Genomic DNA, 17,720 nt, shown 5'->3' with positions numbered 1-17,720 from the left:
TAGACTTTGGAAGCTTCAAAAAGGAGCTCCCATCACCCTCTTTACCCCCATTTATTGTCACAAATCTATTTATCTATATTTGTCTTTCGTTGAGTTAGAGTCCTGTAGTATATCACGTTAGTTAGGAGGAAAATGTTTTAAATGTTCTTTTAATGATGGCCCAAAAAGAGTATTTGACACAGCAAGTGCATGTGTTACTGTACTGAGAATATAGAATAATAACAGTGTCACTAAATTTAAGACCTCGTCCCAGTCATGCTCTTCCTGGCAAGAAGTTTGGCCTGTGACTGCACTTACTGTTTGTGCTCATCAGAAACTGTCAATGTCTGCTTTAACTTTGCAGTCTGTAACATCACGCTGTTTATTAAAAAAAAAAAAAATTACTTTAACTTGTGTCCAAACAATCCTTAGTGTACTATATGTTGAACAAAAAAACTGTGATAATTACATTTGCCATTTAATACTTAACAGCAAACCACTGTTGGTAATAATCAAAATTTAGCTGAATTTTTCTTATCAACAATGACTAAGTATAGTTGATTGAAAACCTGAAACTATTATGCCTTAAAAGCCAATTTTTCTGTCGCAGTAACATGATGAATATTGGAGAAATATCAGTTTAAATATTAACTTCCTTTAAACATGAAGAATTATATGCTTGTATTTTAAGCAGAGATTACATGTGTACACATACATGTATGAATGTGTCTGTATGTGTGGACAGACTTTTTCCCGAGTCAGTTGATGACCAGAACCTAAAAGTGAAGTTCGTCTGGAAGCAAACTGGTTTTGCATTCAGCTATCATAAACCTTGCAAAAGGTAAGTCTGGGCTTTTCTTGGACCAGTAATGCACATGGGCATTGAAATTTAGGGCTTCTAAGCAATTCACAGCAAATAATTGCTAAAATTTTCATTTGCCAAATGATTTGCGTTAACGTTGTAAATTGACTTTGTTCTTCAAGCCTAATGTCTCTCTTTCCTGAGATGAGCCAAGTAGCTACTATATAAATGGAAAACTGTAGTATCTGAAACACTTCAGGTTTCACACCTTCATATGCTTTAGGTTTTCGATTGTTTTTAATTTGTTAGGAGAAAAATCCAAAGAAGTGCATATTGTTAGGTGGGTGTCAAACTTACTAAGAAATGGAATAGATATGTGACCTTAATTTAAGAAACCTAGAGAATCTCAATTTGTGGAATGACTTAAAAAGTGTATGTATACATACATTTTATTACGAGGAAGTCTTTGGCATACAAAATAATCTACTATAGCCTTCTAAATAGCATATTCTGAACTCTAGATACATATCATACTTAGCCAAGAAAAAGTGGGGAGGAATCGGCTCCTGCAGCTCCTTACCCCAGCCCCTGTTCCAGCTGTCCAACAAAAGGTACCAAGGCTTGTTGAATTATTTTATTTTTAATAAGAACTGTACATACTTAAGGTTTACAATATGGTGATTTGATATACATATACATAGTGAAATGATTACTATAGTCAAGCTAGTTAATGTGTCACTCACATAGTTACCTTTGTGTGTGTGTGTGTGTGTGTGTGTGTGTGTGTGTGTGTGTGTGATGAGAGCACCTAAACTCTTCTCTTAGCAAACTTCTGGTACTCAATGCAGTATTATTAACTATAGTCAGTATGTTGTACATTAGATCATGGGATTCATTCATCTCATAATGAAGTTTGTACACTTTAACCAATGTCTCCCCTATTTTCCCCATCCCGCCTCTGGTAACCAGCATTCTGCTCTCTGCTTTTTGTGTATTTGACTCTCTTAGATTCCACATATAAGTGAAATGCAGTGTTTTCCTTTCGGTGTCTGGATGATTGTTAGCATGATGCCCTCCAGGTTCATCCATGTTGTTGTAAATGTCAGGATCTCCGTTTTTCAGGATGAAAAATATTCCATTGTATGTATGTTTACACACACACACATATATATCTCACAATTTATTCATCCGTCGATGGACACTTAGGTTGTTCCATATCTTGGCTGTTGTGAATAGTGCTGCAGTGAACATGAGAGTACAGGTATTTCTTGAAGGTACTGATTTCATTTCCTTTGGGTATATACCCAGAAGAGGAATAAGGCTAACTAAAAATTGAAACTTAGCAAAAGTTTTGTTATCTATCTACTAGGTACCAGAAACCAACCTAAGTGTTTTACACACTTTGACTTTTTTCTTCCCTAAAAATAACCTCATGAAAGAAAAGACCCATCCCCATCTTACAGATGAGAAGAGTGGCTCAGTTCAACTGACTTGCCCAAGGACACATATCTAAAAAGCTGTAATTATGGCCTACAAATGTTTTCAAAATCATGCTCTGAGACACATGTTCTCTCCACTATTGCACACTAGAAGGAGGAGAAAATACCCAAAGTGTTCACTGCTGGTCAAGTCAATATTGCTCTGTTATTCAGTTTGTTTAATAATGTGTGACTTGCAATTATTGCGAAAAGGCATTAAATTGGCTTAGAATCAAAGTTTGTTTTGATTACATCTACGTATCAGAGTTGCTTCAAAAGTCATCTTTTTCATTGTCCATGATGTAAGATTTTTTTAGTAAAATTGTAAAGATACTTTGAGGAACATTGGTTTTCAAAATGAAGTCTGTTTTCAACTCATATTCATCTTAATCTTAAAAGCACTTGTTGGGAGAGTCTTGTGATACTATTTCATAACCATGGTTGATTCATTAATTAAAGTACGGACAATTGTTGACTATCCATGTGGGACTTTTCTATGATGCGGATTATCTGAGATGAATGTTAAATTCTATCCGGTACAGCTTCTCCCTAACTTGATAACATTTCTAGCCACCTCTCCCACTCCCTTCAGAGTGTACACAAAGAGCAAAATGAACTTACGGGAAGCATAATTAACTAGAAAGAAATGTTTCTAAAAGAAAAATCACATAGTACATAGCAAGGTTAAGTACAGATAACACTAAGCTTAGTGAATTTCCCAGGCAGCAGCTTTCCTCTTTTCTCATGGGTGATGAGGTAAAATGGTAGGTCCATGTTTTCTGAAATTACCAGATTATTATCTTCCTGTAGTGTATGAACTGCTCTTCACTAAGGCTTTTTTGACAAGTGTTTTGACGTACACTGCATTCCATGGAACTAGACTGCCTGTTCCGTGCTCAGCAGGTTGGAAACTTGCATCACTTATTTTGACAGTGACAGGTTCTAGCAGGGGCTGATACTAGACGAAGCACAATGACCGTGAGCGCCTTTTACCCTGTGGAAACAAAAGGTGCTTCCCTGGCTCATGGGGAGAGATTTGGAATAAAAAAGATGGCGGATTTGTATTTATTTATAGAATAGAATATACAATGAGACTTTTTAACTTTTTTCTTTCCCACATGAAATAACCATGCTTTGTTTCTACACCGTTAGTTTGTGTTTAGGCATGATCAGGTCCTCAAGTGCAGACCCTGCAGGTATCTGAAGGCCAGGACTTGAATTTGGCCACCGTCTTAAGGTTTCTCTGCTCCTTCCTTTGCTCCTCCCAACATGCCACACTTTGAACTGATGCTGTGCCATGTAAAGAACTTTGCCACTTACCTCATCTCTGAATGCAGTGCTGTGCTTTTCACACAAGAAGGACAGGTACTGTGTTAATCTCACCATGCCAACTATCAGGACACCACCCAGCAGGGTCAGCGAAGGCCAGAATAGACAGTGGAAGATCATCATCTGGTCGTATTTTTTTATGAGAATGACATCTTCGGATTGGCCGTCTGGACTGTAGAAGCATGAAAACGGGGTCCCATTTTTGTCATCGAAGAATTCCTTTATGTCCAGAGCACCACTGAGCAAATAATTTCTATCCCGGTGGCACTTAGGTGTGTAGAAGCACTAGGAATACGGAGGAGGAAGAAAAATGAGGGCGCTGGCTCTGAATCAAATGCTTTAAAGTTTTAATTCTGAAATCACAACTGAAGCTATTAAGAGTTTTAATCTCTGAAGGTGATAAGACCCATTACATAGCTCATGGTGAAGGGGTACCAGGAGGGCAAATAGTGAACTGGCCATTTCTGAGCACTAAACAAAGATGTGGGAATAAAGACACTGAGGTTTATTACCATATCCACTAAGCACCCAAGACACTCTGCCATCGGCCTACAAAAACATTTGAGACCTTAAAGGTTATGACATCCAAAACAGAAATCACCAGATTGAAATGAGTGCTTTAGTAAACACAAAGTGTAAAATGTCAACTAATTTAAGTCAACTTTTTATAGTTAGGTGAAAATGTACTCTCTAAATCATATGAACCTGTTGCTGCTGCTGCTAAGTCACTTCAGTTGGGTCTGACTCTGTGCGACTCCATGGACTGCAGCCTACCAGGCTCCTCTGTCCATGGGATTTTCCAGGCAAGAGTACTGAAGTGGGGTGCCATTGCCTTCTCCCATGAACCTGTTGAGTATCCTTTAAAGGACAATCTTTAAATTTCTTTGATAAGAATTATTGTTTGATTTAAGGTGGGCTGTATGTTCATTTTAACATTTTTGATATGATGAGGAATGGGATCTCCCAACAATAAGTTAAGACTACTTACAAATAACTTTGTTCACTGTCTCAAGTCTAAATTCCAGACACCAACATGAACTCTCTTTTCTGTATACCCCATTTCTCCTCCAAGAATGCTTTTAGCTTCATTTATCCTGATTGGGTCACTATTGATACGTTCACTGGAAGAAAACAGCTTTATCTAGAGATGGCCCTAGGTACTGCACCTTGCTAGGGACAGTCTGCCATGGAAAGGTTGCTGTAATTAGAACACTTTCACACATGAAATTTACACTACCTGGGAATTTATCTGGACAGCCTCTTCATTATAATGTAGGAGCACTTTCTGACCTGAATGGGTGAGGTTCACAAACACCTGGAGACATGGGTACTTGCCCTGACCTCGGCAGTCCATCCCACAGGAAAATGCACAGTCCATCCAGTGGTCCATGACATACGCATGAATGATAGTGCAGTTCGATTCTTCTCTCTGAGTGCTTCCATTTGGAAAAGTAAATAAATGATTTTCAACCCTAGAAAATTTAGTCCTGTACTTCTAATGTGATAACCCAAGGCACCTGTCTATTTGAAAGCAACGTAGGACGCATCATAGAAGGCATTTAGCGATTCAGGAGCACAGAGAAACTTGCAATGGGATAAACAGCAGCAAGGTACCAAGTTCCATCTCAGTTATGACCCTCCTGGCGTATTTCTCACTGTAGATCAATGATTTTCGAATTTCAGAATCACCTGAATGGGTTTGTTAAAATGAGGAATTTGTTAAAACATGGGTTCTATGACTTCCAGGGATTTGGATTCAGTTGGTCCGACTTGAGGCCCAGAAATCCGTGAATTTAACAGTATTTAAGGTGTTTGGGGAAACATACTTTTTAGCAATATTAGCCTCAATACTATAACCACAAAAATTCACACTCAGAAATCTTACCATCTCTTTCTGCCTCATCAACTCAAGATCTGCCCACTGGCTTGTCCTGGTGAAAATGTGCCTTTGGAAGGAGTCCAGCCACAGGGCTCTTAGGCAACTTAGCCATTCCATTTACCCTCTCTAGGAGGCAAGTGCAAATCATATGAGGAATCCCATTAGATAACTTGCCATATTTTAACAGTGAGTTCCTTAAGGTCAAGAAACATATTCTCTGCATCTTTATGTTCCTCAAAGCAGAAAGCACAATGCCTCTCACATAGTAGAGGCTCAATAAGTGTTGTACTGAACTAAATTTTACTTGGCTTCCTGGTGGCTCAGTGGTAAAGAATCTGCCTTCCAATGCTGGAAACACAGGTTCTATCCCTGATCCAGGAAGATTACACATGCCTCGGAGCAACTAACCCCCTGCACCAGAACTACTGAGCTTGTGCTCTAGAGCCCAGGAGCCGCAACTGCTGAGCCCACGTGCCACAATTACTGAACCCTGGGTGCCCCAGAGCCGGTGCCCCACAAGGAGAGAAGTCACAGCAGTGAAAAGCCCGTACACCACAGCTAAAGAGTAGCCCCACTTGCCACAACTGAAGAAAAGTCCGTGCAGCAACAAAGACCCAGCATAGCCCCAAATACATAAATAACAATTATTTTTTAAAATATTACTTGGAAAACATTCCTTGAGGATTTGCACACACACCACACACATAGAATGTCATAGATACAGTGAGAAGGGGTAGACAAATGTCCTGCCCCTGAAGACTTTGTGGTGGTATTAACCTTGGGTATTTTCCTTGACCCTTCTGAGCCTGAGATTTCTCATTCATAAAGTGAAAATCAAACTAATAATGTTTCCTTCATGGACTTGCTGTAAGTTTATATAGGGATAAAATATATACTTGACATATAGTATATATTTAAGTTAATAGTAACTTATTACATGTGTTTAATAAGGAGACTACTTCAAAAGAAGAAAACTAATATTTATTGAGCAACTACTATGTGCCAGGTAGATATTACCAAACTCAAAACCTCAGACTCAAAAAATTTTATGTTCATGCAGAAACTCATGCTCATCTCCTTCCCTAGGATGTTGTTAGTGTATTAAAGAATGTATTACCTGCAGGGATATCGAATATGTAGACCCCCTATTGAAAGACTTTGGAGACTGGAGGAGGGGAGCAGCAAAGGAATATCTTTCACTTTCTCACCGCCCTTTCCTCTACACCCAGCTGCCTCCAAGCACTGAGAGGAACAGGGCTTCTGGAGAAAGCAAAGCCAGTGCCCTCTCCTCCTCTACCACTGTGCCTACACCTAGGATGAATGTTATGTCTCCTCTCTCTGTTCTCACCTGAGCAAGAAGGGCTTCAGGATGGTTACTCCAAGCACGAAGAACATTAGGACAGAGAAACCCATCATTGCAAACCCTAGCAGCATGGCCTGGTCCTCTCCAGCACTGGATGGCAGCTTCCTGTGCACGTCTGGTGGGTCTCGAGCATTGCGGTCTGTGTTTCTTCTCGTCCCTGAGGTAGAAAAGGCTGGCCTTCGTGGGAACAGGGAAGGAGATATTTCAATAAATTGGGACCCCAGTTCTCATAAACAGTTGGGAACAGTAGTGATTATTTTGCATGATATAGAAATGTTGAATCACTGTGTTGCACACCTGGAACCAGCATAGTGTTGTAGGTCAATTATACTTCAATTTTTAAAATTAAATAAACAGTATTTGTTTCTAAAAGCCTAAGTTTAAATTCTAACACTTCCGGAAGAAAGCATAATAGAAATCCTTTATGACCTTGGTGTAGGCAAATATTTCTTAGATACAACACACAGGCACAATCTGACACACAGGCACAAAGAGAACAAACTGGTAAACTGGACTTCATTAAAGTTCCTGCTCTTCAATAAAACACTGTTTAAAGAATGAAAAACAAGACCAGACTGGAAGACAATATTGGCAAATCATATATCTGATAAAAGTCTTTAATCCAGAACACATAAAGAACTCTCAGATTCAATAATGCCACACAACATGGTTAACAGTCTCAACAGCCACTTCAGAGAAGGTATATACATAGCAAATAAGCACATAAGATCACGTTAGAAACTTGTACATTAAAACTACACCAACATACCACATCATCCCCACTAGAATGGGTTAAACCAAAACAACAGACTGTATCAAGTATTGGAGATGATAGAAGGAACTGGAACTCTCCTGCACTGCTGATGGGACTATAAAACGGTATAACCACTTTGGAAAACAGCTGGTATGTCCTAAAAAAGTTAAATATATAGGGGGCCATATGACCGAGGTGTTCCATTTCTAGGTATTTATTTACCAAGCAGAATGTAAGCACACGATCATACAAAGACTTGTACACAGATGTTCTTGGCACCCTAGCTGTAAGGAGCCCAAAACTGAAAACAACCCAAATATATGATATACTTTCATCAATAAGTATAAATTCTTACATTTCTATAATGGAGTACTATGCAGCAACAGAACTGATAAACACAGTGCTCATAGTGGACCTCAGGATAATTACACTGAGTGAAAAATGCTGAGCAAATGAAAGAGGCCACAGTGTATAATTCCATTCCAGCAAAATTTTAGAAGATGCAAACTTACCTTTAGTGACAGAAAGCAGATTAAGTGGTTACCTGGGGGTTGGAGGACATGCGATGGGCTTCCCCTGTGGCTCAGTGGTAAAGAATCTGCCTGCAATGCAGGAGCCGCAGGAGACGCGGGTTCAATCCCTGGGTTGGCAAGATGCCCTGGAGGAGGAAATGGCAACCCACTCCAGTATTCTTGCCTGGAGAATCCCTTGGACAGAGGAGCCTGGTGGGCTACAGTCTGTAGGTCACAAAGAGTCAGATACAACTGAAGCGACTTAGCATGCAAGCAGCATAGGGGACATGCTAAGGGGCACAAGGAGACTTTCATGGTTGTAGGTGGTGGGTATGTTTCTCATCTTGACTGGGTGATGGTTACACACATATGTCAAAACTTACCAAGTGGTACACTTTAGATACGTGCCATTCGTCATATTTCAAACATAAAGCTTTTTTCTTGACAAATGTTGGAAGAAAAAAAGTGGGACATTTACCAACCCATGGTGAAGGGATGATCCCCTCTGCTGTTCACCTGAGGGTGTGGGCAGACTCGATGCAACACAGTGAGATCTTACATTCAGAGCTCAGTCCATCTTAAACAAGCTAAAATGGCATGTTATATATATATATTTTTTAATAACAAACAAGACCAAGGAATGTTGCCTGGGTAAAGTCTTTAGAGATCTGTTTACCTAATGACTAGGAAAGAATCACCTGTAAGTAGCTTTCATGTGAACTTACTTATCTCTCAGGGATATTGTATATTCCCCCAGAAAATATTTTTTACATTCCTTTATGAATTCCATATGGGAAGAATGACTCTGCAGGCTCCCATTTGGAATTAACAGCATCCTGAAGGAGGATCTGACTTGCTCTTTCATGTCCAGCTGCCAGGAAGACAGCACATCCAGGGCTTTCTGGCCAGGGGCCCAGTCTGCTCAGAACAGTGAGGGTCTTGCTGTGGCTTCTCCCCTTGCCCACCTCGTCTCTGTCTTCACACAGCTCCATAAACAAGGCCCTCCATCTCTTCCCTCTCTCTGCTCTGTTTTAGCAGAGGAGGTGATAAATTCTTTCACGAGGGGGCTGTCCAGTGAACCAAGTCCAACACAAAGGTCACCAACTGGTGGCCCATGGACAGCATCCAGCCCACAGATGTGTTTTGTTTGGCTTTTCCTGTGTTTTTTTAATTGTGGGATTAGCTGCTAACACTTTAAAAATCATGAAATTTCTCACACAAATGCAGATTTCTACTTTTGAAAAAAATCACAACTGCCTATGAACAGCTGGCGAGTGGAGCAGAGGCTGCCCCTGGGGACAGGGCTGTCTTCTCCAATCCTCCACAGTCCCACCACTGCCTGCGGTCACTGTCACTGCTCCCTGCTCAGCAGGCATTTCTGCCCCAGAGGTATTTCCATTTTAAGAAGCTTAACGAAATCTTAAGCCAAACAAATGCAGCCATAATGGTAAAAACGCAGGCTCCATCAAGCTGTGTAAAAAGCTTACTAAAATTTTGAAGTGAAGCAAAAACCCTGTAGAGAGAATTGCTAGTTGTTGTCTTCTGAAAGCGTATTTTATACCTTATCTTCCATCCTTCCTCCTTTCTCTCCCTAATTCCCTTTCTCCTGGCAATATCTTCAGACAAGAGAGTGAGACTGGGGGGGATTCCCTGGTGGCCCAGTGGTTAGGACCGTGTGCTTTCACTGCTGAGGGAGTGGGTTCAATCCATGGTTGGGGAACTCTGTTCCTGTAAGCCTCGTAGCTCAGCCGAAAGAGTGTGAGTGAGGGGGATGTGGGGCAATCCAGTTTGTTCCGGGGGCCTGCTCTGGGAGGCCCTACCTTCAGGAGATGACAGTTCTATCGTTACACTGCTTTGGAAATCAAAGCCCTGGTTTGGGATTTTTAGTCTCCTTTGATATTTTACTCACCCTCTATCTATTATCCCACCTTCAGAGAATGGGCAGTGGGGGGAAATTTAATGACATCTGAGCCAGCATATTTTATAGTTTCTCAACAGATATGTTCGTTTCATTAAGAGTTTTAGCCCTAAAGGAAGGTTTGGCTATTTTCCAGGTTCCCATTAGTAACGAACCCACCTGCCCCTGCAGGAGACACAAGAAACAATGGTTGGGATCCCTGGGTCGGGAAGATCCCCTGGAGAAGGAAATGGCAACCTACTATAGTATTCTTGCCTGGGGAATCCCATGGACAGAGGGGCCTGGCAGGCCACAGTCCATGGGGTCACAAAGGGTCAGATACAACTTAGTGATTAAACCACCAGGTTCCCAATACCCAACATCCAGCATTTCCCTCATGTTCTGAAACTGGGCTTTAGTTGCTCTATACTGTAAAATCTCCAGAGGCTTATTGTCAGATATCTGTGGAATCCATGCATGGAGAGGCTTATTATGAAGCCTCTCTGGCCATTTCTGACCTATTGATTTAACATACCCAATTACACCTGTGATATACAAAACTGGCATAACCGGGGAATAAGACCTAGTAGTATAATAGACTATTCTTTCTAATATTTCTGTCCACTTTGTTTAAAGGCTTTATGAAAAGCTGAAAACCTCAAAGACACCTTGTGAAGAAATTATTTCATATATGGTAGGAAAGATAATAAACAAAAATTGCTAAAAATTAAAATACAGCTATATTTTACTATTATAACAATAACAATCTTCTATTTCTCTAGTAAAATAAACTAGATACCACTTTAACTGTAAATAATAAAAATCCTGGTCAAAGCTTAGAAAAAAAAGTTTGAAATATGCAAAGGACAAAAACTATGTGAAAATAAGAACCCAGAGGAGAAAGTGGACTGGAGCACAAGTTGACCTTGAGAGCATTTGCAGAACTTGGTGACCCTGAGATTCAGTCTCATGGTTTGTGGGAAGGACACAGGGACAGGAGACAATGCCCAGAGCCCATCCAGGGTATGGGAGTTAACGCTTTCAGCTAGAGCTGGCATCCAAAAGACCTCATACTCAGTGTGAGGTGGAATGGCAAGTACCCACCGTCCATACACAACTCCCTAGGAGACTGCCAGGAAAGAGCCTTTCTCAAACCCAGACACTGCACACAGGAGAAAAACTGCAGTCTCCCCTGAGGCGTCACAACCTTCAGGAGAGCCTCAAGAGAGTTTATGGCCAGAACTCACATGATTTGGGAAATCCAGAAACCTCAAGCTGAGAATTTCATTCAGTCTTCTCTCAAGTAGTTGGTGCCCTCTGGCAGCAGGCCGGAGCCAGTGTGTAACTTCTCTGGAGGAGCTCTCCTCCGACCTAGGTCTCTAGGGAATCCTACAAAGTTTCAAGGAGTGTGTGCTCTCATTCCAAAGTCATAAAACACAAAATTAGGGCCTTGGAGTGAGAAAAATACACAACAGAGTCAGATCCCCAAAAAACCTTCTGATACTGGACAGTATATAAAAATATATCTAAAATATGTTTGAAAAAATAAAGGAGGGGGTGGATATCAGAAAGAGTAAGAGACTCTAAAACATGACCAAGACAGTATTAAAAAGAAACAAGTAGAATTTCTAGAAATGAAAAAAGAATTGATATAAAAATTCAATGTATAACAAGGACCTACTGTATAGCACAGCAAACTATATTCAATATCTTGTAATAACTTATAGTGGAAAAGAATCTGAAAATATATATATACATATTATACATATATGTGTGCGTGCTCAGTCATGTCCAACTCTTTGTGACCCCATGAACTGTAGCTCACCAGGCTCCTCTATCCAAAGAATTTTCCAGGCAAGAATACTGGAGTGGGTTGCCATTTCCTACTCCAGGGAATCTTCCTGACCCAGGGAGTGAACCCTTGTCTCCTGCATCTCCTATAAAGACAGGCAGATTCTTTACCACTCTGCCACCTAGGAAGCCCATATGTGTGTGTGTGTGTGTGTGTGTATATATAACTGAATCACTTTGCTATATACCTAAAACATTGTAAATCAATTATACTTCAATAAAAAAATTAGTGGATAGATTTAACAGTAATTTAGATACATCTGAAAAGATAATTAGTAAACAGTTTGATCTGCAAAATAGCTAAAGCATATAATACAGAGATTTCTTTAATGGAAAATGCTGAAGAAAGGTTAAGAAGCACAGAAGATAGACACAAAGGGTCTAGCATAAAGTCTAGTCAGAATTCCAGAAAAAAAAAAAGAGAAAAAAGGCTAAGTAATATTTTTTAAAGACAATAATATTAAAGAAATGATGAAGGCCCAGTCCACAGATTCCAGAAGCCAAGTGGGATAAAATAAAATGAAACCCACACCTACATACATCACATATTTTGCACAGAAACAAGAGAAATTCTTAAAAACAGCCAGAGAAAAAGATTAACTTCAAAGGAATGACAGTTAAGCGGAGCACTTACTTCTCTATAACAACAGAAGCCAGGAATACTGCCTTTATGCTGAGAAAAAACAGAACTCTGTACCCAGCAAATATCTCACAAGAGTTAAGTAAGAAATAAAGGCATTTCAGATACACACAAAGCTGAGTTTGCCATCAACAGACCCCCAATAAAGAAAAAGGTGAAGCAGTTACTTCAGGCAGAGAGAAAACAATCCAGTCTAAGAGCCGAGAGTTAGTCAAAAATGAAGAGCAATTACAAGGTAAACAGGTAAGTAAAGACACTAACCTCACAAAATAATAATAAAATTTCAATATTTAAATTTTTTAATTAAAATAATGATAAAGGTGATGACAATGACTGTTCACTTACTGGGTTATTCCCTTTGTCTATATTGTTTAAACAGAATGAGAGCAGCAACTTCGTGGTGGTTAGGTCTGCACTCCCAATGCAGGGGTACAGGCTGGATCTCTCACTGGGGAACTAGGATCCTTCAGGAAGCATGGCAAAGCCAACAAACTAATTAATTTAAAAAATGAATAGAGTGAGATCATACTGGATATAGTGGGTTCTTTTTTTAAGCTTGTCTTTTTCACTTAACATAATAACCACTTTCCCATGTTGGCAGCAATTCTTCGTAACCCTTCTGCTGGGTACATAATATTCCATTAATTGGATACACCATAATTTCCTTAACCATTTCTCTATTGTTGGATATTAAACTATTTCCAGTTTCCCCAGGCCATAAACAGTTCTGTAATTAAGTTTGTGGTATTTACAAGTACCTTTCATCCAAGGACCTCAAAGTGCTTAAGAGTGATCTAATTTTGCTCTTCAGCCAATAAGATGAGTGAATAGCATTTTTATTCCTTTTTGCCAGCAATAATCTTCACTTCTAACCAATATGTGTACCTGGGGGATTTTATTCACAGTCATGGAAGTACCCACCCCTTCCTGTTGCTCCTCTGATTTCAGAACTGACTTTCCCACCTGCCCAAACTACCACATTTGCTATGGGTGCTTTCTGACTTAGCCTGAGGCAAACTCAAAGAGCTTGAACATGTTCATCTGGATGTGATCCCTGAGGAAGCCAGCAGCCTCTCCCTCCAACAGTTTCTTGGGCAGAATGTTCCTTAGAAGGATGCTGAGGTTCATCAGGGCTTGATAGCTCTGCTGACACTCATCTCACATATGTATGTAATTTTAAGCACTGGGTATGTTAAATTAACATTTCCTTATAATTTGTGTTGCAGAGATGTGGGTAATTATTTTTACCCTTCTATTTTTTTTTAATTACAAATCTATATAACAACTTCTTTTGAAACAGCAAAGGAGGTTGAGGAAAGTCAATATGGTCTGTGACGTTCACCATGAGGCAAGATGGGTGATCCAATTGTGCATATCAGAAGTGGAAATGGGACACTGTATTGCTCTGGGGAGAACACAACTGCTCTAACTGCTAGTTAACTGTGTTATGAATGGGGCATTAGAACTTGTTCCCTTGCATGTTAGTCATTTGATCTTCTGCCATACAATGATTCACTTTGTCTTCTCACAAAAGCATTAGTTCATTTGTAAGAGAGAAGTGTTTTTGCCTCAGTCTCTTTCTTCTGTTTGTTTCTTCCTCCTCCAGCCCCGACCTCCATCCAAACCCCTCTCTCTCCTTTCCTGCATTCTCTCTCTCAAAGGTGCGTGAGTGTAGTTACAGAAGATGGGAGTGAGCGATGTGATGACCATTATGATCTTTATACTGTTTCCAATTTCTCAGCTCCCAGCTCCACTCAAGCTGCTAACAAACCACCCAGGTTTCCAGATACAGCGAGCAAACATAGCTACGAAATGGACCCTCTCAGGAGTAAGCTGGCAAGCCTTAATATCTCATTCCTCAACACCCTCTGGCATTGCTCCTCTCTCCAGGTGGGTGCCCACTTCAGTGCCCTACTGCTTCACTCCTGGGGGCAGGCAGATGTACAGCACCTCTGCTTTGCATTCCCCTGGGGAGGAAAGAGGTCCTCAAGATAACCGGTCTCACTTCCCCCTTAGACAGTAGAGGTGGGTGGTTAATAACAGCAGCTGAAATGTAAAATGGTACAGTATAGAAAGTAACACTGGCTTTTACACTAAGGCATGCAGAGACCATCACTACCTCCATCAGCAGACAAGGGGATGGGGCAGAGAGAGGTGAAGTGACTTGCCCACAGTCAGATAGCCATTTAAGCGAGCTGGATTTGAACCCAGGCTGTGATGCCAAGATCCAAGCAGTTTTCACCAACGAAACCAACGCTGATAGTAACTTCATTCAACTGACAGACATTTGTTGAGCACCAACTGTGTGCTGGGCAGAGTTCTACTGCTACAGAGCCAGGGAGGCTAGAGTCCTAGCCTCCAAAAACTTGCCATCTAGAGGAGGAAGCCGACAAGGAAGGATGCACGCTATGATAGCGCTGCTGGGGAAGCCTCGAGGCTCCCTCGGGAGGCATGACAAGTGGACACCCTCTGAGGATAAAGACCAGACTCAACCCCCGAACTCCTTGGGCTGCTCTCCTTCTAACCAGTTGTTCAGTGAGATGCCCATGAAGGCTGAGAGATTCTGGGGGTGACTTACCTCCCCTGGCGTCTCCGGCCGCCCTGGAGGGTAATTTGAACAGGGATGCTGAACGGCTGCATGAGACCAGGGGCCTAGGCAAAATGGACTCCTTGCAACAGATTCATAGCCTCTGAGGGCGCCAGAAGGGTGAGGTTTAAACATCAGCGGAAGTAGGGTCCCAGGGGAGGTCCTCAGGCGCATCTGCGCCTCCAGAGCTACCCCTGGGGGTGTGCCAAGCCGGCTCCCCTGGCGAGTGGGGAGGTTAGGACAGGCATGACCAGGAGGCTCTGCAGACTCCTGGCAAGGCGGAGCGGTCCGTCCAAAAGGCTCAGGATCGACCCTGCATGGCTTCTGCGGCCAGAGTTTCTTCCCAAGCTCATCCTGAGCCTGCCGTCGCCTTGACACCTGGGCTCGGCCTCAGCTGTCATGCATCGCCATAGAGACCGAAACGGTTGTGGAAAGTTCTGAGCCCCAAGGGACCCTACGTAATTGGTGAAGGGCATATCAGTTCAAGGTTTATAAAAAGAGGAAATGGTTTGCCCTGTCCACACTTCCTTTATTCAAGTTTTTCCATTAGAATATACATTGAAAGTGTTAGTTGCTCAGTCGTGTCAGACTCTTTATGACTGTACTGTCCATGGGATTCTTCAGGTGAGAATATTGGAGCAAGTTGCCATTTCCTTCTCCAGGGGATCTTAACTACCCAGGGATCAAACTCGGGTCTTCTGCATTGCAGGCAGATTCTTTTACCGTCTGAGCTTGTGTATGTGTGTGTGTGTAGAATATACATTAATGGATAGCTAATGGGAAATTGCTATATAACACAGGGGGAGCTCAATCCAGTGTTCTGCGACAACCTAGAGGGGTAAGATGATGGGTGGTGGGAGGGAGGTTCAGGAGGGAGGGGACATGGTATACTCGTGGCTGATCCACGATGCTGTACAACAGAAACAAATACAACATTGTAAAGTAATTATCCTCCAAAGTTAAAAATAAAGTTTTAAAAATTTATGTTAGAGTGCAAGCTTAGAGGATGGATTTTTCTTGTTTATTACATTTTCTGATTAAGAGAATTCATTTCTAGACCATATGTGATTTAACAAATTTTTAAGACTCCAAGGGTCATAAAATAACTCACCATTAAAACTACATCAAAGTTTAAAAAAAAAAAAAAAGACAGAACTGTAGCAAACCTCTTTCCCAGCTGGAACCATGAAGGGTGCCAGAAGAAAAGAAAAAAATGGTTGCTGCTGTGCCAAAAACCCTTAAGAAAAAGTGAAAGAATTTTGCAGAATTTAAGAGCAGGTGCCTGAGGAAGAAGCTTGCCCAAAAGAAGCTTCAAAAGGCAAGGAGGACGTTTATCTACGAAAAAGCCAAGCACTGTCACAAGGAATACAGGCAGATGTGCAGAACTGAAATTCAGCTGACTATGGTGGCAGGAAAAGTCATCAATCTATGCACCGCGGAACCTAAATAGGCATTTGTCATCAGGGTCAGAGGTGTCGATGGTGTGAGCACAAATGTTTGAAAGTGTTTTAGCTTCTTCGCCTTTCACAGATCTTCAGAGGCACCTTTGTGAAGCTCACCAAGGCTTCAGTTAACATGCTGGGAACTGTGGAACCATACATTGTTTTGGGGTACCCAAATCTGAAGTCCGTAAATGAACTGATCTGCAAGCACGGCTATGGCAAAATCAACAAGAAGCAAATTGCCCTGATGGATAACAAGTTGATTGCTCGATCTCTTGGTAAATATGGCATCTTCTGCATGGAGGATCTGATTCATGAGATCTGTACTGTTGGAAACTGTTTCAAAGAAGGAAACAACTTCCTGTGGCCCTTCAAACTGTCTTCTCCACAAGGTGGAATGAAGAAAAAGACCACCCATTTTGCAGAAAGTGGAAATGCCGACAACAGGGAAGACCAGATCAACAGGCTTATTACAAGGATGAACTAAGGTATCTACCATGATTATTTTTGTAATTTGCTCGGGTAATAAACACTGTGCTCAGTCACTCGGTTGTGTCCTCTGCCTCTTTGCAACCCCATGGGCTACAGCCCACCAGGCTCCTCTGTCCATGGGATTCTCCAGGAAAGAATACTGGAGTGGGTTGCCATTTCCCTCTCTAGGAGATCTTTCTGACCCAGGAATCGAACCCAGGTCTCCTGCATTGCAGGCAGATTCTTTACCAACTGAGCTAAAAGGGAAGCCTCAAGATAATATTACCTTTACTTAAAAAACAATTCAGCAAAAGTAGTCTACTTGGCATTCCTCCAGGGACTCTTCCTGACCCAGGTACTGAACCCACATCTTCCAGGTTTCCTACTTTGTAGGCAGATTCTTTACTGCTGAGCCACCAGGGAAGCCCCTAATTAACACTGACTGCTTTCAAGTTGAAAAAAACAAAAACACTGTATCAAATGATATTCTATCTTTCTTTGATAACTAAAGGACATGTGGGGGATTTTTCAATACTACCAAATCATGAACATAAATTACTATTACATTGCAGCTCACTGAAATGATGATGACAGAATGCCAAATAGACTACTTTTGCTGAACTGTTTTTTAAGTAAAGGTAATATTATCTTGAGGCTTCCCTTTTAGCTCAGTTGGTAAAGAATCTGCCTGCAATGCAGGAGACCTGGGTTCGATTCCTGGGTCAGGAAGATCTCC

General features: G+C 41.3%; 1 protein-coding gene and 1 pseudogene across 1 annotated transcript; one reads left to right on the top strand and one right to left on the bottom strand.

Moving 5' to 3' along the window:
• Positions 1 to 309: 309 nt before the first annotated feature.
• Positions 310 to 15,124, bottom strand: KCNMB3 (potassium calcium-activated channel subfamily M regulatory beta subunit 3). The gene is made up of 4 exons (XM_068969655.1): positions 15,063 to 15,124; positions 6,816 to 7,007; positions 4,826 to 5,024; positions 310 to 357 (listed from the first exon to the last, which is right to left on the bottom strand). Exons 1-4 carry the CDS (start codon positions 15,122 to 15,124, stop codon positions 310 to 312), a joined length of 501 nt encoding a protein of 166 aa, XP_068825756.1.
• A 723-nt stretch (positions 15,125 to 15,847) lies between these two features.
• LOC138076569 (large ribosomal subunit protein uL30-like) lies at positions 15,848 to 17,000 on the top strand (annotated as a pseudogene).
• The last annotated feature ends 720 nt before the right edge of the window (positions 17,001 to 17,720 follow it).

This window comes from Capricornis sumatraensis, chromosome 1 (genome assembly GCF_032405125.1).
Source record: "Capricornis sumatraensis isolate serow.1 chromosome 1, serow.2, whole genome shotgun sequence".
Classification (NCBI taxonomy): Eukaryota; Metazoa; Chordata; class Mammalia; order Artiodactyla; family Bovidae; genus Capricornis; species Capricornis sumatraensis.
The sequence above is the reverse complement of the archived record's forward strand: the minus strand, read 5'-3'. Positions and strand labels throughout refer to the sequence as shown.

Excerpts from the sequence above, each read along its gene's own strand:
- KCNMB3 (XM_068969655.1), bottom strand. The coding sequence starts at position 15,124 with ATGCAGCCGTTCAGCATCCCTGTTCAAATTACCCTCCAGGGCGGCCGG. Across the intron at positions 5,025-6,815 it reads CTGAAGCCCTTCTTGCTCAG|CACTCAGAGAGAAGAATCGA; the intron begins GTGAGAACAGAG and ends TCCAAATGGAAG. Across the intron at positions 358-4,825 it reads CTGTCCAGATAAATTCCCAG|CGTGATGTTACAGACTGCAA; the intron begins GTAGTGTAAATT and ends TTTAATAAACAG.